The sequence below is a fragment of the Callithrix jacchus genome, chromosome 12 (genome assembly GCF_049354715.1).
Source record: "Callithrix jacchus isolate 240 chromosome 12, calJac240_pri, whole genome shotgun sequence".
Classification (NCBI taxonomy): domain Eukaryota; kingdom Metazoa; phylum Chordata; class Mammalia; order Primates; family Cebidae; genus Callithrix; species Callithrix jacchus.
Window position 1 is genome coordinate 60,853,343 of NC_133513.1, and position 26,616 is coordinate 60,879,958.

The following is a 26,616-nucleotide window of genomic DNA, read 5'->3' on the forward strand; positions in this document are numbered from 1 at the left end:
TCCAGGGAGACCCATCTGTGGGGACGTGGCTGGCAGGCAGCACTCACTGAGGGTGGATCTTGTAGAGGGTGCCATCCACGCCCACTGTGGTCCGCAGCCGTTCCACCTTCTTGTTCTCCTGAAGGCGTGTCAGGATGGCCGCCAGGGCTGCTGCACAGAGGTTGGCGGAGCGGAAGGAGACGATTGTGCAGACATGCTGGACGGCAATGCAGTCGGCCTCAGACGGCTCCAGGCCCAGATCCACCAGGATCTCTCTTGCATTGGCAAGGCCTTCTTTATACCTGGGCAGAGGACAGGAATGAACAGACCACACTTCTCCAACCCACCGGTCTCCTCCTGGGGAGACTAGCTTCCTCACCTCTCAGGATTGTGAAAATAAATAGGCTGGCCCATAGTAATAGAATAAAAATAACAATTATCAACATTGATAGTAGCAGCCACCGCAAACTGAGCAGTCACTATGAGCTCAGGTTGTCTAAGGATTTGATGTGTATTAACTCCTTTAACCCTCACAAAATTGCAGGAGGCACCATCATTACCCTAGCATACAGATGAGAGATGTAAGCTGTAGAAACAGTGAGTAACTTGTCCATGGATGCACAGCTAGTAAGGGCGAGAGCCGGGATTTGAACTCAGCAGTTAGATTCTAGCACCCACACTTTTTTTTCTTCTTTGAGACAGAGTTTGGCTCTTATTACCCAGGCTGGAGTGCAATGCCACAATCTCAGCTCACCAAAACCTCTGCCTCCTGGGTGCAAGCAATTCTCCTCCCTTAGCCTCCCAAGTAACTGGGATTGCAGGCATGCGCCACCATGCCTGGCTAATTTTGTATTTTTAGTAGAGATAGGGTTTCTCCATGTTTGTCAGGCTGGTCTCAAAATCCCGACCTCAGGTGGTCTGCACACCTTGGCCTCCCAAAGTGCTGGGATTACAGGCACGAGCCACCGGGACCGGCCACACCCACACTTTTTTAATCAGCCTGTGCAATGCTGACTTTCACAGAAATTCTGTCCCTGCCAAGCTCTGCATAGACATAGACACCGCGGGTCAGGGCCACATGACTGAACTCAGAATCTAAACTGATCACAAAGTCAGGGCAATGCCAGTGTTTCTTTTTCTTTCTTTCTTTCTTTTTTTTTTTTAAGGCGGAGTTTCGCTCTTGTTACCCTGGCTGGAGTGCAATGGCACGATCTCGGCTCACCGCAACCTCCGCCTCCTGGGTTCAGCCAATTCTCCTGCCTCAGCCTCCTGAGTAGCTGGGATTACAGGCAGGCGCCACCATGCCCAGCTAATTTTTTGTATTTTTAGTAGAGACAGGGTTTCACCATGTTGACCAGGATGGTCTCGATCTCTTGACCTCGTGATCCACCAGCCTCGGCCTCCCAAAGTGCTGGGATTACAGGCTTGAGCCACCGCGCCCGGCCAATGCCAGCGTTTCTAAGCCTGAGGAGCAGGACCCTCAGATGTACTGGATGACAATGCAGTCACGCTGGGGCCAGCGTCTTCACTTGCTGCCTTCACCAGCCAGCTCCTCAGCAAGGGACCAGTGTGTAAGGCCTCAAGTCACCACATTCAAAGCCAGTCCCTGATGAGTGCAGATGGAAAAGGCTCTGCCATCACAGGAGCTCTGGACTTGGATTCCACACATGGGCTTTGAGGATCCAAGGATGCCCTGATATTGTAAGCAAATTTGTGTGTGAATGCACATTTTGGGGGTTAAGGGTCTAGAACTTGAATAAAGTTCTCAAAAGGATCTGTGATCCTAAAAAAGGTACAAGTTACCACTTTAAGAAGAAGGCAACAGAACATGGGAAGCGGGTAGCCCTCTGACAGCAGCATCCCTCGCTGATGAAACCAACAAGAACATCTCATCTGAGTCATGGCAGAAATTGCTAACCCATCTGAAGCTATGCCCAGGTCTGAAATCCTCTTGATGAAGGAGGAGGATCTGGTCCCTCCTGCTGTCCCACCATGTGGAGCACCCCACACCTGGGCCTCCCATCCCAGCCCTCCACAGAGCCAAGGCAGAGGGGACCTGCTTACTTCTCCATGGCAGCTACGTGCCGTGTTTCGATCTTGCCCTTAGTGTGGAGAGCAGAGGATTTCTCACCGCCGAACAGGAGGCCAGCCTTGGCCATCTTCAGCAAGACGAGCCTGACAAGCTCCCCCAGGTACAGGCCACTGATCATCTTCTCGAACCTGCAGGTTGGTGAACAGATCAGTGGATGCAGCCCCTTTTGGTTTCGCAGCATCATTTCCTGAAGACCGTGAGCCACTGCCTGTAGCCAGGAGCAGGTGGGAGAGGGCTGAGCTAAGATTCCCTCCTGCTCACATAGTGCTGGATGGCAAGAACCTTTGTCTCAAATCACCCTGGCCATGGGTGCCATTCAAGCATAGGGACTCTCAACTTCATAGACTTTGGGTATTTTCCCAAGATCACTCAAACATGATGTGACAAGTTGAATTTCATACTCAGATGCTTCCCATACCTACATCAAGCTCCTGTCCAAGAGAGAAGAATGCTGTGCCTGTGAGATGGGTTTGGACAGCCCCAGAGAGGCTCTACAACAATGTGGATTTAAGATCCCCATGGCTGGCTGGGGGCAGTGGCTCACGCCTGTAATCCCAACACTCTGGGAGGCAGAGGCAGGTGGATCACAAGGTCAGGATATGGAGACCATTCTGACCAACATGGTGAAACCCCATCTCTACTAAAATTTAAAAAAAATAGCTGGATGTGGTAGTGGGCACCTGTAATCCCAGCTCCTTGGGAGGCTGAGGCAGGAGAATGGCTTGAACCTGCAGACTGTCAAGAGACAGGGGCTGCAATGAGCAGAGATAGCACCACTACACTCCAGCCTGGGCAACAGAGTGAGACTTCATCTCAAAAAAAAAAAAAAGATCTCTATGGCTACCTACAGCTTTACTCCAAGTCTGCACAGCAACAATTCCTGTCTCCCAGGTAGACTGTTAATTATCATTATTATTACTAGAGACAGGGTCTCATTCTGCCACCCAGGCTAAAGCCCAGTGGTACAATCATAGCTCACTACAGCCTCGAACTCCCAGTCTCAAGTGATCCTCCTGCCTCAGCCTCCCACAGGTATGTACCACTACACTTGGCTAATTTTTTTTTATTTTTGTAGAGACAGGGCCTCGTTATATTGCCCAGGCTGGTCTTAAACTCCTGGCCTCAAGTGTTTCTCCTGCCCTGGCCTCCCAGAGGACTGGGATTACAGATGAGAGCCACCACACCAGGCCTAAATACATTTATTCTCCAAACACAGTAAGACACAAAATCAAGGACAATCTATTTCATAATCTACCTTATATAGTTCACTATAGAAAGTCTTCAAGAAATAGAAGACAATCAACAGAAATTTAGGGTGGCTGTCAGGGAGTATAATATATATATTTTTTGAGATAGGGTCTTGCTCTGTTGCCCAGGCTGGAATGCAGTGGTGTGATCATGGCTCACTGCTCCCTGGACCCCCCAGGCCCAAGTGATCCTCCCATCTCAGCCTCCCAGTTAGCTGGGACTACAGGCATGTGCCATCACACCTAACTACTTTTTTTTTTTAATTTGTATTTTTGTAGAGACTGGTCTATGTTTCCCAGGCTGGTCTCAAACTCCAGGACTCAAGCAGTCCTCCCACCTCAGCCTCCCAAAGTGCTGGGATTATAGGTGTTAGCCACCATGACCAGCAGGATTAGAATCTATTTTAAGTAAAATGGAAATGGGTGAAGATGATAAAATTAAAAAAAAAAATAAATGCTACGTCCTTGGGACATGACTGCTCTGGGTCACTAGAGCACAGGCACGTGCCTGGAGTAGGTGCCACCAAGGCAGCATGTGCTCCCCGGGTGTTCAGTTCTAGTGTTTGAATCGCTCCTAGGAGGTGCCCGAAATTTACCAGCATGTCTTGGCAAAATGGCTGATTCCAGGGTTAGGGCTAGGAAAGTATGACATGAGCCTGAAACAGCTTAGGGTACCAGTGACCCGTGTCACTTGGTTCCCAGTCTTATCTTCAGTGCCTTTCATGCACATATGTAACACAGAATTACTGACTCAATTAGAATTAGGGTTATGACTTAGGGAAATCTCTCAATGTCCTTGGTTCAATTTCCTCGTTTGTCAAATGAAACTGAAATATAAGCAGCACTTTAGAAATTTGTTGTAGTGGGGCCAGTCATGGTGGCTCATGCCTATACTCCCAGTACTTTGGAAGGCCAAGCTGGGACGATTGCCTGAGCTCAGGAGTGCAAAACCAGCCTAACCAACATGGCAAACCCCCAACTCTACAAAAAATACAAAAATTAGCCGAGCATGGTGGCACATCCCTGTAGTTCCGGCTCCTCTGGAGACTGAGGTGGGAGGATTGCTTGAGCCAAAATTGTGCTACTGCACTCCAGCCTGGGCAACAGAGTGAGACCACATCTCAAAAAAAGAGGAAAGAAAAGGAAAGAAAGAGAGACAGACAGAGAGAGAGAGGGAGGGAGGGAGGGAGGGAAGGAGGGAGGGAGGGAACGAACGAACTTGTGGTGACGGATAGCTAGTCACAACTGGAGAGCCTCCCAGGTAGCCAGGGGACCTGAGTGACTGGACACTGCCTAGTGCTGGTGCCCAGATAACAGCAGCAGGGAACTCACAGTTGCTTTCCTGGGTTGAGAGAGCCGAGGTCCAGCTCCCTGTCGAACTCGGTGCGAATGTCCTCCAGGGCCCCGTCATCCCCGAAGGCCCCCCACTCTGTGTTGATGCACATCCTGCCCTCGTCGCCCTCCACCAGGTCAATGTTGCTCATGTCCTCCATGTAACACGCATTGGTGCCAGTTCCTGAACCAGGGATCAGAAAGAATATGCAAAGAGGGCTCCCAGCTGTGCACAGACAGAGAACTCTTGACTGCTGGGGAGTCCTCCTCCATGTCTCACAAAGTGCTTTTCTTCCCCGGGGCGGGCTCTGGCTGGGGGAAGCAGCTTGGGCAAGCCCCAAGCACATAGGGAATACAGCTGACAAGTCAAGTCTGCACTTCTCAGGGTGCTCAGCGTTTGCAGCTCTGAATGGAGTCAATTGTGAGGAAGAAGTCCCTGATAAATATGGATGAAAGCTGACGAAGCGCTCTTACAAGAGGATGATAAATGAAGCTAATCTTGTAAAATTTTTTTTTTAATCACCAACCCAGGGTAATTTTGAAAATTCTTTCCCTGAGCTACTGAGCTTTGCTCTATTTGATACGGAAAATATTCTTTACTTATAGCCTGCCACAAATTGTTTCTAGCAGAAGCTGCATCCGTATCTTAGACGGTGATTAGCTATCGCCTAAGAAAGCAACACTCCATGATGCAAACACTAAATCACTCCCAGGAAATGCCTCAAACACTTGAGCGCTGGGGAATGACTACAAATGGGCACCATCTTTTTGGAATGTTTTGGGAGGATGGAAAAGTTCTAAAATCAGATTGCAGTAATGGCTACAAAACTGTACATTTACTAAAAATCATTGAATCGTGCACCTAAAATGAGAGGACTTTGATGCCTCAACAAAGCTGTTTGAATTTTTGTTTGTGTGGTTTTTTTTAGGATCTTCCCTTGGCTGATCTCTGGTGTGAGTATTTTAAATGCCAGCATGGAAAATGAGAAATGTTGAAAAGCAGAGTGTGATATTTGGAAAAAGCTTTTCTCAGAAACGCACGGACACTGTTTAGGCGTGCCCCCTCAATCTGTGGTTACGAGACACAGCCACGATGATAGACGGGTGCCATGACTGGCAAGGGCCTGATCCATTTTGAGGCTCCTGGAAACAGTCGGGCAGATGGAGCCCCTCAGCTTTAAAGACCTGCCCTTCAGGAAAGCCAGGCTGAGGAAGGTCTTGTGGGACAGTTAGGAAAAGCAATTCAGAAGAACTTGCCCCAGGAGTGGTAAAGGAATGGGAAAAGGAGAAGGGAATATTCAAGAACAACCTATAAGTCAGAGCTGTTCTGCTTTACTGTACCCAAACTGCCTTCCCACACATTCCTCCAGCAGATCCCCCAGCTCTGATGTAAAGACCACCCACAGGACACCCCTACTGCACCACAACTGCCCCGGCCCAGGCTGCACTGCATCCCGCCCAACAGTCCAGTGGTCTCTTGGCTGGTCACCCTGCTTTCACTCTTGTCCCCAGTCATTGATTATCCACACAGAAGCCAAAATGGGCTTTTTAAAAAATGCACACCTGGCAGGGTGCAGTGGCTCACACCTGTAATCCCAGCACTTTGGGAGGATGAGGCAGGAGGATCACCTGAGGTCAGGAGTTCAAGACCAGCATGACCAACATGGAGAAACCCTGTCTCTACTAAAAATACAAAAATTAGCTGGGCATGGTGGCGCATGCCTGTAATCCCAGGTACTCAGGAGGCTAAGGCAGGAGAATCACTTGAACCCAGGAGATAGAGGTTGCAGTAAGCTGAGATCATGTCACTGCACTCTAGCCTGGGCAACAGAGCAGGACTCCATCTCAAAAAAAAAAAAAAAAAAAAAGGATATCCATTTATCCATCCCCCACCCAGAGGTCTTCAGTGCCTTCCAGTATCCCTCAGGGGATAAGCCGGTGACCTTACAATGACTGTGTCCACGTCCTGTGCAATTTGCCCAGTCCGTCCACCCCCTCTCACTTGAATGACCTCTGACTCTCAGCCTTCACTCACCTCATCCAGACACCACTCAGCTGTAGGGTTCCCCCGGTACCCCCAACCCCCACCCCACTCTGCCCTGGACCCCTTCCCATCTCCAAGCTATAGGTGTCCTTTCCTTTTCGAGGGACTCCCTCCCCCACATCCTCACCTTGCTCCCTGGTTTGCATCACTGAGGTCCTAGCTCAAATGCCACCCCTCGGAGAGGCTTCCCTGACCACCTCATCCCACTCACAGTCACATCACCCTCTTTGTGTTTTTTATCATGCTAGCCACCACCTGAAATTACCTTAGCAGTTTAGGCCTCCTGGCCTCTCACCCACCTCCCCACTGAAAGCTTCAGGTGCACAGGAACTGCCCACTTCGAACCTGGCACCAAGCCCAGTGCCCAGGACACAATGGACCGGCGCTCAGTAAACACTTGTAAAATGGATGAATGAATATGCATAAATGAATGCATGAATGAATGAATGAATGAATGAATTTTTCATGTCCCTATGTTGCTTCTCCTAAATAGTGTCAGTGCCTTTCCCACCAAATTCACTCAGAGTTTGCTAAAATGAAATCCCTGAACAGCCCCTTCTCCCTCACTCTCAAAAAACCCAGTCCAATTAGTTACCAATGATGACACCAACTTCGCAGTGGGGGTCATCATACGCACAGGTCATCATGGTCCCCACAGTGTCATTGACCAGAGCCAGGATGTCCACGTCCATGTCCTGTCGAACACAAGGCAGAGGCCATCAGCAGGTGGGAAGGAGGTGTTCCCTCCATCCATCCCACACAGGCAGCAGTGAAGGTGGCTGCAGATACATCCCTAGATCCTGCCTGTGGGGCCGCCTGAAGGAGCAAGGCCTCATCAAGATTCAAGGTCAAGGGAAAAGAAAGAGCCATGAGGAGCTGAAGAGGGAACCCCGCCCTCCTGCTTTTCGAGTGAAGGCCTCTATGCAATGAAAATATGAGGGACAGACCACCAGGACTCCAGCCCTTGCTTTTTAGGTGTTTTGTTTGTTTTTGAAATGCAGTCTCACTCTGTTGCCCAGACTGGAGTACAATGGCTCAATCTTGGCTCACTGCAACCTCTGCCTCCCGGGTTCAAGCCATTCTCCAGACTCAGCCTCCTGAGCACCTGGGATTACAGGCACACACCACCACGCCTCGCTAATTTTTGTAATTTTAGTAGGGATGGGTTTCACCATGTTGGTCAGGCTGGTCTTGAACTCCTGACCTCAGGTGATCCATCCGCCAATGTGATATAGCTGGCCTAGAATTAGAACCAGTACAATGCCATTTTAAAATGGGAAAACTGTTTCCATTCTCCTCACAATGACTGCTAGCCATGGCTTCTGTAAACTACTAAGATTACCTTGCAAAATGCAAAGAGAGGAAAAGCTGCATACTTTCTCTTATGTGTAACTGCCAGAATTGCTGGCCTTTGTTTACCAAAGTAAGCACCCCCAGATAATTCCATCCTGGCGCCAAGTAACCTAAAATTATGTGGACCCCACACCTGTCCAAATAATGTATAAACTAATGTTTATCTTGACCTCTGTAAACCACTTAAGTGGCAATCGGAATGACTAAAGTCCCCTGGCCCTTGGAATATCTGGAGCCCCCTCACCCTCCTCTCAGCCTAGGAGGTGATTGACAGGTTTCATTCCCATCTCGCTCCTCACCCCCACTCCCAAGGTGGTTTTGTGGGTATAAAAAGGTCTTGTCACTCTTCTTTCTCTGCCACGGGTTGGAGAGACGCGAGTGGTGTTGACTTTCTGTGCTAAGTTCAATGCAACACCTTGGCCTCCCAAAGTGCTGGGATTACAGGCGTGAGCCACTGTACTCCGCCTGTTTTAATTTACAAAAATTTTTTAAATTTACAGATAGGGTATCACTATGTTGCCCAGGCTAGAGCGTGATGGCTGTTCACAGGTACAAACATAGCACAGCACAGCCTCAAACTCCTGGGCTCAAGTGATCCTCCTGCCTCAGCCTCCTGGAAGTTGAGGTCCTATAACTTTCAGCCTTTGTGGGACCCTGGGAAGTCACCGAGGAAAGCATGTTTATCCTGGGAGAAGTGGCATTTCCAAGAAAACACCACGTGAGAAGTCCTCACCCACGGGGACATCTCAGCCAGCAGGCACAGCCTCAGCCAAGTCCTCGCCATGTGTGGCACGGTGACTTCCTGTCTGGATTTCCTGTTCCACCACGTCAGCTTGAGCTACTGCTCTAACATCCCCCAAGGTTTGGAAGAACATTTTAAAGTGAAATGAGAGCCAGGCATGTGGCTTATGCCTATAGTCCCAACTATGCAGGAGGCTGAGGTGGGAGGATCATTTGAGCCCAGCAATTCAAGGATGGAGTGCCAGGCACTGCCAGCCTGGGAAACACAGCAGGACCTCATCTCTAAAAAAATAATAATAAAGTAAAATGAAAACAACAAGGGAAAACACAAACTGTAAAAAAAAATAAGATCCCAGCTTTAAAGAAAAAAAAAGACTGGAAGGGCATGCAGTAAAATATGCCTCTCGCTGCCAGGGTAACAAGCAATTTGGGTTTATTTGTGTACTTTTCAGCTCAGCAAGGAGTGGCCCTTGCTTTTGCTAATTTAAATTATTATAAAATACATTCAACAAATAGGGATTTTTTTTTTTGAGATGGAGTTTCACTCTGTCACCCAGTCTGGAGTGCAATGGCATGATTTCGGCTCACTGCAACCTCTGCCTCCCAGGTTCAAGCAATTCTCCTGCCTCAGCCTCCCAAATAGCTGAGATTACAGGCACCTGTCACTATGCCCAGATAATTTTTGTAGTTTTTAGTAGAGATGGGGTTTCACCATGTTGTTCAGGCAGGTCTTCAACTCCTAACCCTAGGTGATCCTCTTGCCTTGGCCTCTCAAAGTGCTGGGATTACAGGCGTGAGCCACCATGCCCAGCTAATAGGGACATTTAATGGACAGAGAGTGTAAAGTGAAACAGAGAACCCGCCCGGAAAGAAAATTATCTTTTCAGCCTCAGAGAGGCGGGTGTGCGAGGCCTACACACAGCACCAGATCTAACCCAGACCTCCAGAGAGGGCTGTGGCTGCTGGGGAGGCCCAGGGACAAGCTGGCCACCTTTCAACTGGGATTACTGCAAACCCTGCCTACCAAGGCTCTGGGGGTTCATCCAAGTTGGCCACATCTGTACTACAGTGGAACTTTCCCTGAGACCAATTCCTTCGCTGAGTCTCCCTCCATGCAGGCACCATATGGGGGCCCCTCACCCCACCCCCACCCACCCCAGAGAAAGAAGCTGGGCTGGGAGAGCCTCCCACACCGAGGTGAATTCCTCACCTTGTGTCTTCTCATGGCTTTGGTCAGACGGCTCACCACATCTGTGTCCTGAACTCCTCTTGCCTTAAACTTCTTTGTCCATGAAATCAGGACACCCTGTGAGAAGATTTCAGGTCCAGTCTGAATGAAGGAAGTGGTGAGATGTGCAGCTGAGCTGCAGAAACTCACGCCTACATGCATCCCTCATGGCCTTCCTTTCCCTAAGCTGAATCACCCAGCTTTTTAAAACATTGCTTCCGCAGCCTTTTCTAATAATGTAAATGACTGTATTACTCTCACCTGAGTCGTCTGAACTATATGGTAGCAGAAGGAGCAATTACTGAAAAGTCAGAGCTCTTGGATTCATGAGACACTAGACAAGTCATTTAACCTCTCTGAGCCTCAGTCTACTCCTCTGCAAAAAGAAAATGTTATCTCCCTGCCTCTCTCAAAGAAATGCGCTAATGAAAATACCTAGTGGGTCAGGTGCAGTGGCTCATGCCTGTAATCCCAGCACTTTGGGAGTCTGAGGCAGGTGATCACAAGCCAGGAGTTCGAGACCAGCCTGGCCAACATAGTGAGACCCCATCTCTACTAAAAATACAAAAATTAGCTGGGCATGATGGTGGGGCCTGTAATTCCAGCTACCTGGGAGGCTGAGGCAGGAGAACCTGGGAGGTGGAGGTTGCTGAGATCACACCATTGCACTCTAGCCCAGGTGACAGTGCGATACTTCATCTCAAAAAAAAAAAAAGAAAAGAAAAAGAAAATACCTGGTGGGCCGGGCATGGTGGCTCACGCCTGTAATCCCAACACTCCAGCACTTTGGGAGGCCAAGGAAGGCGGATCGCAAGGTCAGGATTTCGCAACTAGCCTGGCCAACATGGTGAAACCCCATCTCTACTAAAAATACAAATATTGCCAGGTGTGGTGGTGCTCCTGTAATCCTGGCTACTCAGGAGGCTGAGGCAGGAAAATCCCTTGAACTCGGGAGGCAGAGGTTGTAGTTAGCCAGGATCGTGCCACTGCACTCCAGCCTGGGTGACAGAGTGAGGTTCTATCTCAAAAAAAAAAAAAAAAAAAAAAGAAAATATATAAAGCAGAACTAACATGGTGTAACCTTGCAGGACTGTCTCAGGATCCTAATTTCAACTTAGAAAAATGATTCTCAACCAGGCACAGTGGCCTGCACCTGTAGTCCCAGGTACTTGGGAGGCTGAGGCAGGTGGATCACTTGAGGCCAGGAGTTCCAGGACAGCCTGGGCAACACAGCGAGACCCCATCTTTTAATAAAGAGAGAGAAAGAAAAACAGTTTTCAATTTGCATTATCTATCATTGTTTATAAGTGGTGTTTCCTGAGTTTTGTGTCTGAAATCGCAAATAATCACAGAATTTTTCAGACTGGGGCCGGGTGCAGTGGCTCATGCCTGTAATTCCAGCACTTTGGGAGGTCGAGGCGGGTGGTCACCTGAGATTGGGGGTTCATAACTAGCCTGATCAACATGGAGAAACCCCATCTCTACTAAAAATACAAAATTAGCCAGACGTGGTGGCACATGCCTGTAATCAGCTACTCAGGAGGCTGAGGCAGGAGAATTGCCTGAACCCGGGAGGCAGAGGTTGCAGTGAGCTGAGATCACACCATTGCACTTCAGCCTGGGCAACAAAAGCAAAACTCCGTCTCAAAAAGAAAAAAAAGGAAAAAGAATTTTTCAGACTGGAAGAGAACTTGGAAGTTAAGAGAATCGCCCAAGTCCTCTCAGTCAAGAGCAGCTGACCCAAGCTCACAAACTGCCTGACCACATCTCCTCCATTCTCCTCAATTTATGGATTAAAAAAACCTGGAGACTGCCAGAGGGAGGAAATTGCTCTGAGTCTCACCGCAAGTGAAGGACAGAACCCAAGCAGAATGCAGGTCTCTGACTCTGGACCCGCCCTCAGGCTTTTCCCCTGCACCACAGCGCCGCCATGTGGCAGCTCTCCCTAACTTCTGTCCTCACAGGCTATGGCAACATCCCTGTCTCCCAGGACACAGCAGGGAGAGATGTACACTGTGGCTTTCTTTAAAAAAAGGTGCCAGAGATACGTGTTGCAGGGAAGGTGGATGGGAAATGAGAGATAAATGTTCTTGATAGAATGTTATATTAAAAAGGCAATTACATACAACTGTACATTTTCTTTTTTCTCAACTATTTGGTGACTAGAATAAACTATAAATTTGTCAAACTATAGATACAGGATAACACTTGTATTTAATATAGATATGAATGAAAGGAAACCCCACAATTCTACTGGTGGGAATATTTGAATGTTGAGATTAGAGGTGATTTCTATTTTCTTCTTTAAACTTTTCCATTCCTTCTTTTTTTTAAACCTTGAAAAAGTATTACCATTTACTTTATCAGAAACACACACACACGTGCACGTGCGTGCAAAGAAATCTCTCTTTGCTTTTTTAATTTTTTAATTTTTATTTTTTTTAAGACGGGGTTTCACCATGTTGGTCAGGCCGGTCTTGAACTCCCGACCTCAGGTGATCCACCCGCCTTGGCCTCCAAAATGCTTGGATTACAGGCATGAACCACCACACCTGGCCTCTTTGGTTCAGACTTTCTGTCCCTCAAAAACAAGAATAGGCTGGGCGTGGTCTGTAATTCAAACACTTTGGAGGCCAAGGTGGGCAGATCACCTGAGGTCAGGAGTTCAAGACCGGCCTGACCGACATAGTGAAACCCTGTCTTAAAAAAACAAGAACAAAAAAACATGTAAATTCTTCCTTTTAAGTCTCATGCTCTTATGATGTTGGTTATGGGTTAAACATAATAATAATTCTCATGCTTCTACCTTCTTTAATCATTTTCAGTTTCTCAAAGAAGCACCATAATCACACCTCCTCACACAGCCTACCCCTTTCCATGCCTCTGCAGTCTCGGAGCTGAACAGAGCCCATCTTCCCCAGAAACCCTTATTCTAGTGTCACAGAACCCACTCCTGCAGTAGAGCCCTGGTTAAATAGCTTTGCAGCACGGGCCCACATTCAGGTATTATCAGGAATGAGTTTTCTTGTGGTTGGAACTTTTCTTTTTTGAGATGGAGTTTCACTCTTGTTGCCCAGGCTGAAGTGCAATGATACAATCTCGGCTCACCACAACCTCTGCCTCCCAGGTTCAGGTGATTCTCCTGCCTCAGCCTCCTGAGTAGCTGGCATTACAGGCATGCACCACTACGCCCAGCTAATTTTTGTATTTTTAGTAGAGACAGGGTTTCTCCATGTTGGTCAAGTTGGTCTCAAACTCCTGACCTCAGCTGATCCACCCCCACCTCTGCCTCCCAAAGTGCTGGGATTACAGGCGTGAGTCACCATACCTGGCCATGGTTGGAACTTTTCTACTTAACTTTAGATTTTATTGAAAGGAAGTTTGGGAGGAAATTTTTTTTTTTTTTTTTTTTTTTGAGACGGAGTCTTGCTCTGACCAGGCTAGAGTGCAGTGGCACAATCTCAGCTCACTGCAACCTCTGCCTCCTGGGTTCAAGTGATTCTTCCGCCTCAGCCTCCGGAGTAGCCGGGACCACAGGCACGTGCCACCACATTCGGCTAATTTTTCTATATTTTTAGTAGAGACAAGGTTTCACCGTGTTGGCCAGAATGGTTTTGATCTCTTGACCTCGTGATCCACCCGCCTTGGCCTCCCAAAGTGCTGGGATTACAGGCAGGGAGGAAATTTTTATAAAATATATTTAACTAGATTGTGATGAGAAATAAAGCATTTTTCTCTTTCTTGATATAAATAAATGCCATTCCTTAGTTTAAATTTCACCTGAAAACTCTTTTTTGTCCTATGACACTAAATGGGTCAAATGGGCCTGGTACGGTGGCTCACACCTGCAATCTCAGTACTTTGGGAGGCTGAGGAGGGCAGATCACCTGAAGTCAGGAGTTTGAGACCAGCCTGCCCAACATGGAGAAACCCTGTCTCTACTAAAAATACCAAAATTATCCAGGCGTGGTGGCACACGCCTGTAATCCCAGCTACTTGGGAGGCTGAGGCAGGAGAATTGTTTGAACCTGGGAGACAGAGGTTGCAGTGAGCCAAGATTGTGCCACTGCATTCCAGCCTGGGTGACAGAGCAAGACTCTGTGTCAAAAAAAAAAAAAAAGGATCAAAATACTTTCAGGCACCTCCTGACTTTTTAAACAAAGTTCTAAAGTCGTGTCTTTCTGGAAAGTCCTGTGGTTGGGAGTGTATGAGCTTGGGCTGGGCTATTCTTGGTTGTGTGACCTTGTGCAAGTCTCTTAACTTCACAGAGCTGCAGTTTTTCTCAAATACAGCATGAAGATGATCCTATCAATGTCATAGAATTTTTGGGGGGATTTAACAAGATAATGCACATAAAGCATTTATCACAGTTCAAGGCACAGTGTCAAAACCTGAGGTATGTGCTTCTATCACTGTTATTATTGAGAAAAACACTGGTGGGTATTCCACATAGATAACTGACAAAATCCTGGATGGATAAACCATACATTCACACCCTCCACCGCCAAGCTATCAGGAAAGCATGGGTGTGACCCGACCCCCTGACACACACATCTACTCTCTCCTGGAATCTCTCTCTGCCAGCCAGCTCCACCTGGCCTTGCCCAAACACCCCCTGGGAACTTTTTCTTTTGTTCGCTTGTTTTTTGTTTTTTTGTTTGTTTGTTTTGAGACGGAGTTTCACTCTTGTTACCCAGGCTGGAGTACAATGGAGCGATTTCAGCTCACCACAACCTCCACCTCCTAGGTTCAAGAGATTCTCCTGCCTCAGCCTCCCAAGTAGCTGGGATTACAGGTGTGCGCCACTATGCCTGGCTGTTTTTTGTATTTTTAATAGAAACAGGGTTTCAGCATGTTGGCCAGGCTGGTCTTGAACTCCTGATGTGAGGTGATCCGCCCACCTTAGCCTCCCAAAGTGCTGGGATTACAGGCATAAGCCACTGCACCCAGGTGCTTGTTTTAGAGATGAAGTCTAACTTCCAAGTATAGAGATGGAGTCTCGCTTTGTGGCTGGACATCTTGGGCTCAAGCAATTCTCCCACCTCAGCCTCCCAGAGTGCTGGGATTATAGGCATGAGCCACCATACCAGGCCACTGGAACCTTCTTTATATTATTTTTCTCAATCCTTTCTTTATTAATAAAATGAAAAAATAAAACTCAGCCTGTCCTCCGTATAGATGATGGCAAACTCCCACAATGAAATCAAATAAATGATTGACACCTTTCATCTGTGAGATAGCTATCAAGCACCTATTAAATACACACTGTGAGAGACATTGGTGGGAAGATCTGTGCCCTCGGTGGGCACTGCATGCCCCCCAAAAACCTCTGTCAAATTTAGGGATAAGGTACAAAAGCACAAAGAGACAAGTAATCCAGGGACAGCCATCAATCACAGCCTAGCAGCTACTGTGTATGGACCAAGCATGGTATTGGGCACTTTACAAATGCTTTGCCTAAGCTTCACCTCAGCCCAACAAGCAGATATTATTATTATATTATTATTATTACTTTTTTTTTTTTTGAGACAGAGTTTCACTCTTGTTGCCCAGGTTGGAGTGCAATGGCACAATCTCAGCTTACTGGAACCTCCGCCTCCAGGGTTCAAGTGATTTTCCTGCCTCAGCCTCCCTAGTAGCTGGGATTACAGGCATGCGTCACCATGCCCAGCTAATTTAGTATTTTTAGTAGAAATGGGGTTTCTCCAAGTTGGTCAGGCTGGTCTCAAACTCGGGACCTCAGATGATTCACCCACCTCAGCCTCCCAAAATGCTGGGATTATAGGCGTCAGCCACCATGCCCGGCCTCAAGCAGATATTATTATCCTTGCTTTACAAATGAGAAAGCAAGGCTGGGCACAGTGGCTCACACCTGTAACACCAACCTTTTGGGAGGCGGAAGCAGATCACTTAACCCCAGGAGTTCGAGACCAGCCTGGGCAATATAGTGAGACCTCACCTCTACAAAGACAAAAATAAAAATAAATAAAACATTTTCAAAGAGAAAACAAGTATCTCATGAAATTAAGGCACTGATCCAAGGGGACACAATTTGTCCTGAACCATGATTCAAAGCCGTGTGTGTGGAACATGAAAGCTCATTCCTTTCACTATTCCACACCAATAAGTGACTCAAACCAACAACATCAAGCACATCTCAAGGAGACCATGTGACTGTTAACTGGGCATCATGACCAGAAGGGGCAGTAGGAGATTGATCAGGGGCCCCAATCCCAGACAGGAGTGGCCCAGGGAGACTAGACTCTTGACAGTAAATCCCCCAACCTGGCCCCAGAACGCCCCCTTATTTCCTGTCTTTATTCACACAAGATTGTGTTAGCTTCCTCCTGCTTACAGATTGAAAACTGAGACCCTCCAGCCAGGCGCAGTGGCTCACGCCTGCAATCCCAGCACTCTGGGAGGCCCAGGCAGGTGGATCATGAGGTCAGGAGATAGAGATCATCCTGGCCAACATAGTGAAACCCTATCTCTACTAAAATACAAAAAAAAAAAAAAATAGCTGGGTATGGTGGCATGCACCTGTAGTCCCAGCTACTCAGGAGGCTGAGGCAGGAGAATCGCTTGAACCTGGGAGGCGGAGGTTGCAGTGAACAGAGATCAGGCCACTGCACTCCAGCCTGGCGACAGAGCAAGACTCCACCTCAAAAAAAAGAAAACTGAGACACACAGAGATGAGTTACCAGGAACCCCAGCCTGGCTGGTGGCACATCCGAGACTATGACTCTCACGCTCTGTGTCTGCTCGAGGATATTCTCACTCTGGTGGCCCCACTTTAATCGTCCTCCCAGGTGCTCACTACAGGGAGAGACTCCCCAGCCTTCCCGAGCTTCTTCTAGTTGGCTATATCAGTGGTTTTAAGTGCAAGCCTGAGCATCACATCTCCTGGGAAAATTTAGGGCCTCCTTGCAAAACCACTGATTCTGGCAGGCCCAGCAATCTGGGCTTAAAACAAGCTCTCCAGGGAATTCCACACTCCAAGGTTCGAGAACTGCTGAAAAGCATTCTGCTCCCTGGAGCTGTGCTCACGTTAATCGTAAAATCAAGGCCACTGTGTTAATCAGTTCTCTGCCTCACTGCCACCACATCATTAACAAAAAAGAAACAAACTCCTGCCGTTCTCTCCTGTGTGCAGCCTGACTCCTGCCCAGGCCCGCATTCCCCAAGCCCCGATTCCTGCACAGCCGCTTCCCTCCATGGGCTCTGGCCTTACCTCTTCCAATTTCGTCTGTCGGCAGGGGAAAGAAAAAGTTAAGCCAAGGGGCAATTTCTTATGCTTTAAACCTTTGGTCTTCATGAAATCTGCCAGACAGTCAGCTACATATTCAAACAGCTGCAGAGAAGAGAAAACAAAGGACCTGGGCTAAGGTGTGGTTTTCCACACACGGATGCCACCGCCTTCCCTGCCTTCATGGGAGCCTGGCCAGTACCTCCGTGCCATTCCCGCGGATGACTTCACTGGGCGTTGGGTAGAACTGACTCTCCATCTGCACGTGCCGCTTCCCCTCTTCAGCGACTTGAACCTTCAGCACTCGAAACTTGGACCCTCCAAGATCCAGGGAAAGGAACTCCCCCTTTTCTATTAAGAAACAAATTCAGTTTCCATGTATTGAGGGTCTACTACAGATATGGTGAGCTCTGCATTAGAGGCTGGACATAAATCAATGTCATCAAATCTTACAACCACTAGGTATCATTACGCCCATTTGCCAAGGCTGAGGACTATGGCCATTTCTCAGGGCCCTCGAGATAATGCACAGAGCTGAGATGTGAACTAAGTCGGCCCGACTCTGCAGCCTGAACCCAACCCACTGGCTCCCACTGTGGGAATGCGCATTTCATCTGGAGAAGGCCAATGTGAGCACGCTCTTTGCAGGTGGTATGAGAGGTGGCCTTGAGGTTGGACCCCATCCGGGGATGCCATCGCCTAGAAGACAGAGCTGGTACTTCCAGCCTGGGGAAACTCGGATAAAGGCACGAGGGGGAAGACAGGGTGTGCAGCAAGGAACAGCCTGCCTCTTGCAGCTGATGATTCAATGGGCAGAAAGAAAGCACTCCTGGAGGATAGAGGAGACAGGGGCCAAACAATGGCCCTTGAGTTGCCAAGGATGCTGAATTTTTTAGGCCAGAGCCACTTCAAAAGGAGAAATTGGAACACAACCCAACTCAGCCCAAGACAGATGCTATTAATTAAAAGGTGGGGGCCAGACGCGGTGGCTCACAGCTGTAATCCCAGCATTTTGGGAGGCTGAGGTGGGCAGATAACTTGGGATCAGGTGTTCAAGACCATCCTGGCCAACATGGCAAAACCCTATCTCTACTAATATAAAAATTAGGCAAGGCTCAGTGGCTCACGCCTATAATTTTAGCACTTTGGGAGGCCGAGGCAGGAGGATCACCTGAGGTCAGGAGTTCAAGAACAGCCTGGCCAACACCGTGATGCTGCTGTTGCTGGTCTATGGACCATCGTTAGAGTAGTAAAAGTGCAGCCAGCTCAATCTTTGTTTTTGTGGAGATACTTGGAGTTTCTTACCTTTCCAGATCAGCCACAAAGCAGCTGATGGAGCTGTTTATTATTTGGTGAGGGAATTCAGGGAGTTAATCCCATGCAACTTTCATTAGCACTTATTAGGCACCAGGCAAGAGGGTTCTCCCAGTTGCTGTCTTGCTGTGTAGGAAGTGGGCAGATCACACAATCCATGTCACACATTTACTGAGCATCTACTCTGTGCCAAGTAATGTGTCAGGTGCTAGGCATGCACAGATGAAGGACAGTGTGCCCCCTGGGAAACAGGCACATAAGTCAGCCATTTCCAAATGGTAGGACCAGTGCTCAGATTGTGAGAGGCACAGGGAGAGATATCCAGATCAAAGCTGGGAATCAAAGGCAACTGGCTCTCAGGGAGAGGACAGAGAACCAAGTGTTTAAGGGTGAGCAGGAGTCAGGCTGACGGCAGTGGGGGTCATAGGGAGAGGAACCCCGGGAAAAGGAATGAGACAGCATCCAATGGGAGTGAGTGTGCTTTTGCCGAAGGAGGGCAGCTGTCACATAAATGAGGTTGGAAGACGGTCTCAGGTTAAATTTGGAAAGATTTGGAAAAGGTATCACACCCCAAAAAGCTTGGGCTTTATCTGGAAGGTGAGAGGGAGCCACAGAAAGATTTTAAACAAGGGAGTGCCAAGATCTAATTGAGATTTTGGGGACAAATGCCTCTGACACCAACCAGAATAGACTGAGGGTTTAACAAAAAAAGGAGCTGCTGCACTGCCATTGGACGGGAGGGGAGTCTGTTGAGACCTGGCCAGAGTGGGTGTGGAAAATCCCCCCTCCCAGCACCCGCCTGCACCTTGATTGCTATCAAACACCTCACTCCAGCAGTGGCTCAAGGTACCATTTCATGGAAGCCACATGGTGTGATTCCTTCTGTGTCTCTGATCTTAGAAAACAGGATCCAGTGGACCCTGCGGGAGGGAGGACCTGCCCAAGATACAGTGGCCTGTGGGGCCGTAGGGTCTTTACAGACATCAAGAAAACAGCCCCAGCTGGGCACTGTAATCCCAGAGCTTTGGGTGGCCCAGGAAGGAGAATCCCTTGAGGCCAAGAGTTCAAGACCAACCTGGTGAACATAGTAAAACCCTGTCTCTACAAAACAAGAGACAAAAAATCAGCTGGATACAGTGGCATGCACCTGTAGTTCCAGCCACTTGGGGGGCTGAAGCAAGAGGATAGCTTGAGCCTAGGAGGTCGAGGCTACAGTGACCTATGATGGCTCCACTGCACTCCAGGTTGGGCAACAGAGGGAGCCTTATTTCTAAAAAGAAAGGAAAATGAAAACAGCTTCCTAAGCAGGGTAGACTCCTTTGGCCAATCCGCCTGCTGCAGAGGATCCTCCATGACCTGCCTTGGACACCAGGGGTTCCCTTCTCCTAAGTCACTGCTGGGGCTTGTGCCTTCACTCCCTCCCGTTTCCCAGTGCAGAGTTTCCCAAAGGCACACAGTGGCTGAATGGGGAGATTCCTGGAGATTCAGAGTCCCCAGGGAGAGGCTGGGTAAGTGTGTATTAGGACACACTCCAAGTGAATCCTCTGCTCAGGAAAGAACGGGACCCTGTCCTGGTATGAGACCCCACTTGTCCCCGGCCCAGGGCTGATGACTTCAGGGCTGCCAGACTGACGACTTCAGGGCTCCCAGGCTCACCCCCAAGGCCTAATTGGCCTTGGAGGCTGACTGGAGGCTAAGGCCTGGAACAGAGCCAGCAGGGATCCAGCCAAAGAATTACCATCACCCTCATGCTCCCTGTGGCCCTACCAAGACTGGTAGAGAAGTCTCCAGTGTTAACACAGCACTTTCAAGGTGCTTGATCCTAAGTCAGAACAGACTACCGCAGCCCACCTCCCTTTACTTCAAAAGGCTGGGAGGTAACTAGGGCTCAAGCAGGTAACTCCCTCACAGGTAGGTTCTGATGGGAGTAGGCAAACTCAGGACTTCTCTGGAAACAACGTACATGTCTGAAATGGACGCCACAAGGAATTAGGAGAGTTTTGCTTGTTTTTTGTTGGTAATTGTGAAATCATACCACCAGCTCACAAGCGCTGTGCAGGACTTGGGACAAGATTTTAGAGATTTTAAAGCACGCCATCCACATCATCTCATTGAATGCTGATAATCATGTGTGGTACCGGGATTTACCAAGAGCACCTGACTTATTAGCGACTCTGGGCCCGGGGACGTCACCACAACAGAAGCACTGGCGAGATGTTTAGTGTGGTGAGAGGCTCTGCGGAGCCGGGGATGGGGAGCTGGGCTCTTCCCAGTTAAGGAGGAGTTTCTATGACTTAGCTATTTTCACTTCTGAATCTAACTAAGGAGCCTCCAGACCATTTAAGGCCACCTTCCCTTGCTTCTGGGGACACAACTTGTCTGTATCTGGAGGAGGGGCCGCAGTCCAGGAAGCCAGGTAGACTTAGCCCTTGTGTTCCCCATGCTGCCCCACCCAGATGACACAGGTGCTTCCTCCCAAGGGCACTGGATGCCCTGTCAACGACGTGTCCCAGCACTCTAGTCAGGCTGTGTCAAAGACAGGGCCAAGGTTTCAAAGTAGGGTTGTCTGTCTCCAAAGCTCACGTCTCTCTAGGGTAGTCCACTGTCCACCACAAGCACCTACCCACAAGTGAGGGCACAGGGCCTTTCCTAGTGCAGTATCCCAGCACCTCACAGCCAGCAGAGCCCACCTCAGTTCAGGCATTGCTCCAGAGAGGGCCAGAACCCAGCTAATCCCATCAAAGCCCCCTGTGAGCTCCCAAACCTCAGTCCCTGCTCCTTCAAGAGCCCCAAGCCTCCTTCACGATCTCAGTTTGAGCACCGGCATCCTGACCTGGGAGAAACCCCTTGGTCCTTGGTGGTTCTGTCTGACTTGGTGATAACAGCCACACCACAGGGTTTGTCACAGGAAATATGTGGCTCAGTGAGTACCTAGCACCCCATGACCACAGTTGTTGCTCAGTAAATTACAGCCTTTTTCCTTCTTTTTTCTTTCTTGTTTTTTCTTTTCTCTCTCTCTCTCTCTCTTTTTTCTGAGAGGAAGTCTTGCTCTGTTGCCCAGGCTGGAGTGCAGTGGTGCAATCTCAGCTCACTGCAACTTTCACCTCCTGGGTTCCAGAGATTCTCCTGCCTCAGCCTCCGTAGTAGCTTGGATTGCAGGTGCACGCCACCATGCCTGGCTAATTTTCATATTTTTAGTAGAGGTGAGATTTCACCATGTTGGCAAGGCTAGTCTCTAACTTCTGACCTCAAGTGATCTGCCCTTCTCGGCCTCCCAAAGTGCTGGGATTATAGGTGTGAGCCACTGTGCCGGCCTATAGCAGCCCTTTTCTCTCTTATGGCTTCATCCAGAGGCTAAGAATGGAAGAGTTGGATGGGACCTAATAGATCCTCTCAAGAGAGTTCTAGGCTGTTGTAGGCAATATAAGACTCCTACATCCTAATCCCCAGATCCTGTGAATATGTGAGGGTGCAAGGCAAGGGCGAATTAAGTTTGCAGATGAGATCAAAATTGTTCATCAGCTGACCTTGAGGTTGGGAGATTATCCTGGATTATCTATGCATGACTAATGTGATCACAGGATCTTTAAATGAAGAGAGGCATAAGGTCAGGTCGGAGAAGGACCTGAAGAGGCTATACTGCCGGCTTTGAGAACAGAAAGGGGCATGCCTCAAGGATGCAGGTGGCCTCTCGAAACTGGAGAAGTCAGGGAAACAGATTCTCCCCTTGAGCTTCCAGAAGGAACACAGCCCTGCCAACAACACCTGAATTTTAGCCCAGTGAGACCTGTTTCAAACTTTGTCCACCAGAACGGTCGGAGAACAGATTCGTATTGTTTTCAGCCACTGTGTTTGTGGTAATACATCACAGCAGCTGTAGGAAACAGATACATGGGCCAACTCTTATTCTACAGATGGGGAAACTGAAGCTAAACACTGGCCTCGGGTCACTGAGAGTGATGGCCTCAGACCCAGGTTTGTTGAATTATCATTGAATATGATTTCCACTTCATCATGCTTGCTTCCATTACGCACACTCTGGGTCCTAGAACCTAGATAACCTAGTAATAAATGAGCACCATTTATTACTCATTCGACAACCGTGCCAGAGCCTGGCATGCACCTAGCGCTACACCCGGTGCTGGGACCACTGTGGTGAGTGGGATCTTGGACCCATGGAAGGGTTAATTTGGTGGAGACTCAGTGGGGACACAGCAGAGTGACAAATGCCCTGACAAGCACCCAGCCCAGCATGGGAATACTTCCTAGATGGAGTCAGGGACCTCTACGCTGAGGTGGAAAAGCCATGTTGATGCTCACCAGGGAAGAACACAGAGATGCTCCAGGAGGAGAGGGAGCAGACATGTGAGGCCACAACAGTAGAGAAGCCAAGGTGCCCGGGGCTCCAAGAGGGGTTCATCAGGACTGGAGCACAGAGGGGCATGAGGGAGGGATGGCACAGAGAGGGCTAGAGACAGAAGCCAAGGTCCAGGGGCAAACCCTAGGTACTTTAAACACACATCAGCCAAGAGGAGCCAGGGAGCCTGGTGGCACCTGGCTGCACTCACCTGAGCCATCAGGAATGGCCCTGACGAAGGTGGGCAGCATCTTCACTGCAGCCGTGGGGTTCATGTCCTTCGCCAGTCCCTTCTCCATCTCGGCCTGGAACCGCCTCATGATGTCCAAAAGGGTGTCATCGGAGAGCCGCATGTGATACAGGAACCTGTCCACCTGGAACAGACACCAGCCACGAGGGTGGGCTGCTGGGGCCCTTGCCCTCAAGGTGAGGCCAAAACCCTCTCCATCCCTCAGCAAGCTGCGTTCCTGACTCTAGGGATAGCACTGAGATGTGGCTTCCCAAAGGCTCCCTATCTGACCCCTCACATCTAGCAGAGGACAAAGGAGGGAGTTGGGGAAGTGGAATGGAATGGAGGGCTGAGAAGGTGTGGAGTTGCTCCTCCGAAGGGCAGACTCTGAGGAGGAAATGATCCCCCCATTATTCTGATGAGACAAGGAAGAGGCAGAAGCTAAGAAGGATCCAGTTTCCAATTCCCAGGTCAGGACCTTCACCAGAGTCCCATTCCTCTCCATGGAAAAAAGGCCAGCTAGAGCTTGAGACATAGATTCCTCAGCATGGAAGCTTTCTTTCATCCAATGATGACAACAGATGTAACCAAACCCGCTTCTCTTTGTTTATTGGCTGGTAGGAAGCTCAGAACTAAATTCAGTTTCCAAAAGCAATCTCTAAAACCTAGTCATTTAAATTCTTTTTTTTTTTTTTTTTAGACAGAGTCTCGCTCTGTCACTGGAATGCTGTGGCACAATCTCAGCTCACTGCAACCTCCACCTCCTGGGTTCAAGTGATTCTCCTGCCTCAGCCTTCTGAGTAGCTGGGATTACAGGCAAGTGCCACCATGCCTGGCTAATTTTTTTTTTTTTTTGTATTTTTAGTAGAGACGGGGTTTTACCATGTTGGCCAGGCTGGTCTTGAACCCCTGACCTCAGGTAATCCACACGCCTTGGCTTCCCAAAGTGCTGGGATTACAGGCATGAGCCACTGTGCCTGGCCATAAATGTCCGTTTTGGTTTAACTGAGTTGTTCTAGTTAAGATAAAGCTGAATTGTAAAAGTCAGCTGAAATTGCTATTGAAAATGAGTGGATGTCACTCATGTTACCAGAAAGCTGGGGCTGAGGACCACTACCCCAAAGGAGGGCAGTTATACAAATCACTGTGGCTATACTCAGTCCACTTGATGGTAATATGTCACATTAGGGATGGCAGCAAAGCTTCCTCCCTCACACTAATTAACGCTAATCAATCGGTGGTGGCAGTCTGGAGCCCCGGGCTCAATGGGATGGATGATTGATGGTGGCAGGGGAGAGAACAAGGGCACATGCCCCCATCCTTACCAGCCCTGTTTTCTACACTGAGCACTCTCCACCCTCCAGTTCACAACAAGGCTCTGTCCCAGGCACATTCCCGGTGAAAGGGCATTTTATCCAGGGTGAAGAACACATGCTATGGTCTACAAAGGGGGTTCATGTATGTCACCTCTTCTCATCACCACAGCATCCCTTTGAGGCAGCCAGGTAAGGCCAAAGTTCTTGTCCCCAAGTGAGAGGTGAGGGGAGAGGGCTCAGAGCCTCTCATAAGAGGCAGAGCTCCGGCTGTGTGGGACTGTAGCAGTCTCTAGACCCCTCGCCTACCCGGCCTGGCTTTGGCTCACAGCTCTGTGGGGGATGCATAAACCCAACAGACAAATTATACTAAATGCACAGGGCTCTCATCACCTTCACGATAGGACAGGGGCCATCAGCCAGGCCCCAGAGGCCAGCACCCAGCTCAGCACCGTGACAGTGAAGAGATCCAAGCCACTGAAATGGTCCTGTGGCTCCAGGGACTAGGGGGCCAGAAAAAGAGCAGAAAATCATCAGAGAGCCATTAGCAGAAGAGGACAATTGAGCTTCCAACATATTTGAGAAAACAGGATGGAACCAGGTCAGGCTTCATTAAGGGCTTCCGGCTCCCCCAGGGCTGTTTATGACTAATTGGTTGGCACCGCCACACACAAACTGAGAAAACTGGATGCAAAGGACTTGACCCAAGTAATTGGGGCTGGGGAGGGGCGGGATGCTCTACGTGGGAACCAAACGTGATTCTTTCCTACCCAAAGGGGCCGGGGTGCCCCTGAACCTACTGATGGTTTTTGCTTAGCCTCACAGTGTAAAAAAAAATCCACAAAATCCCATTCCTTCTGCGTTAAGTCCTGTTTTTTGAGGCCCAGCTGGGGTCATTTGCGAGCCGGGGTTTAATTCAGTCATCGAGCGCTTTGGTTTGCTGCTGCTCTTTCAGTAAGTCAAGGTCGTGACAGAAAGAATGTCAACTCGGCAACCGTTGCTTCCTGATTTTCTGTATCTCCCACAGCACCAGGTACAGTTGTTAGAAGGGAAAAGCGAGACATATGTTGGAACAATAAACAAGTCACGTGGGGCTTATGCAACCAGGGACAAGCGTCCCAGGCACTAAAGGAGAGCACTCGAGCTGCGGAAACCAGGCCCTCTCTCGGAGAGACGCACACGCCAGCACGGGAGACATCTTCTAAGCAAGAAAGCCAAGCAGCAGTGCGTTTCAGTTAGAGCAAATTCAGACATTCAAGACTCAGAGCTGCTGAATTACAGCAGGTGGGAACTGGAGGGGCCTTAGAGGTCATCTAGTCCAAAGGTCTCACATTATGAATCAAGAGTCATAAAAAGATTCTGCTCTTTGACCCAGGGCTTTCATTTCCGGAAACTATTCTTAGGAAAGAATCCTGACTATGGAGAATCATAAATCTCTACCAAGGCCGGGAGTGGTAGCTCACGCCTGTAATTCCAGCACTTTGGGAGGCTGAGGCAGGTAGATCACCTGATGTCAGGAGTTTGAGACCAGCCTGGCCAACGTGCTGAAACCCCACTTCTACTAAAGATGCAAAAATTAGCCAGGTGTGGTGGCCAGCGCCTGTAATCCCAGCTACTGGGGCGGCTGAGGCAGGAGAATTGCTTGAACCCAGGAGGCAGAGGTTGCAGTGAGCCGAGATTGTGCCATTGTACTCCAGCCTGGGCAACAAGAACAAGACTCTGTCTCAAAAAAAAAAATCTACCAAGGTTTATCATAACAATACTTATTTTATTTTATTTTATTTTATTTTATTTTGAGACAGGGTCTTGCTCTGCTTCCCAGGCTGGAGTACAGTGGTGCAATCACAGCTTACTGTATGCAGCCTCAACCTCCCAGGCTCAAGTGATCCTGCCACCTCAGCCTCTCAGGTAGCTGGGACCCAGCTAATTTTTGTATTTTTTGTAGAGACATGTTCTCTCTCTGTTGTCCAGGCTGGTCTCAAACTCCAGGACGCAAGTGATCATCCTGCCTCAGCCTCCCAAAATACTGGGATTACAGGCATGAGCTACCTCGTCCAGCCTAATATCTTAATTCTTAAAAATGTTTTTAAAGTATCCAAATGTTCAACAAGAGGGAAAAGTTAAATACATTCTGGCATATC

The 26,616-nt window shown here is 48.9% G+C and overlaps 1 protein-coding gene across 3 annotated transcripts in view; it reads right to left on the reverse strand.

Annotated features, from left to right (window-relative positions):
- Nucleotides 1-26,616, reverse strand: part of HKDC1 (hexokinase domain containing 1) — a 54,635-nt gene that overhangs the window by 25,224 nt on the left and 2,795 nt on the right. For 2 of the 3 annotated variants that reach the window (XM_035268141.3, XM_002807444.6), the window contains exons 2-9: nt 23,145-23,307; nt 17,465-17,613; nt 17,248-17,367; nt 9,999-10,094; nt 7,290-7,389; nt 4,651-4,834; nt 2,044-2,199; nt 48-281 (exon numbers count right to left, since the gene is read on the reverse strand). In XM_035268141.3, coding sequence (XP_035124032.2) covers nt 48-281; nt 2,044-2,199; nt 4,651-4,834; nt 7,290-7,389; nt 9,999-10,094; nt 17,248-17,367; nt 17,465-17,613; nt 23,145-23,307 — 1,202 coding nt within the window. Of the gene's footprint in view, nt 1-47; nt 282-2,043; nt 2,200-4,650; nt 4,835-7,289; nt 7,390-9,998; nt 10,095-17,247; nt 17,368-17,464; nt 17,614-23,144; nt 23,308-24,868; nt 24,979-26,616 lie in introns of all 3 variants that reach the window. The other variant, XM_054242968.2, reaches the window with a different exon arrangement.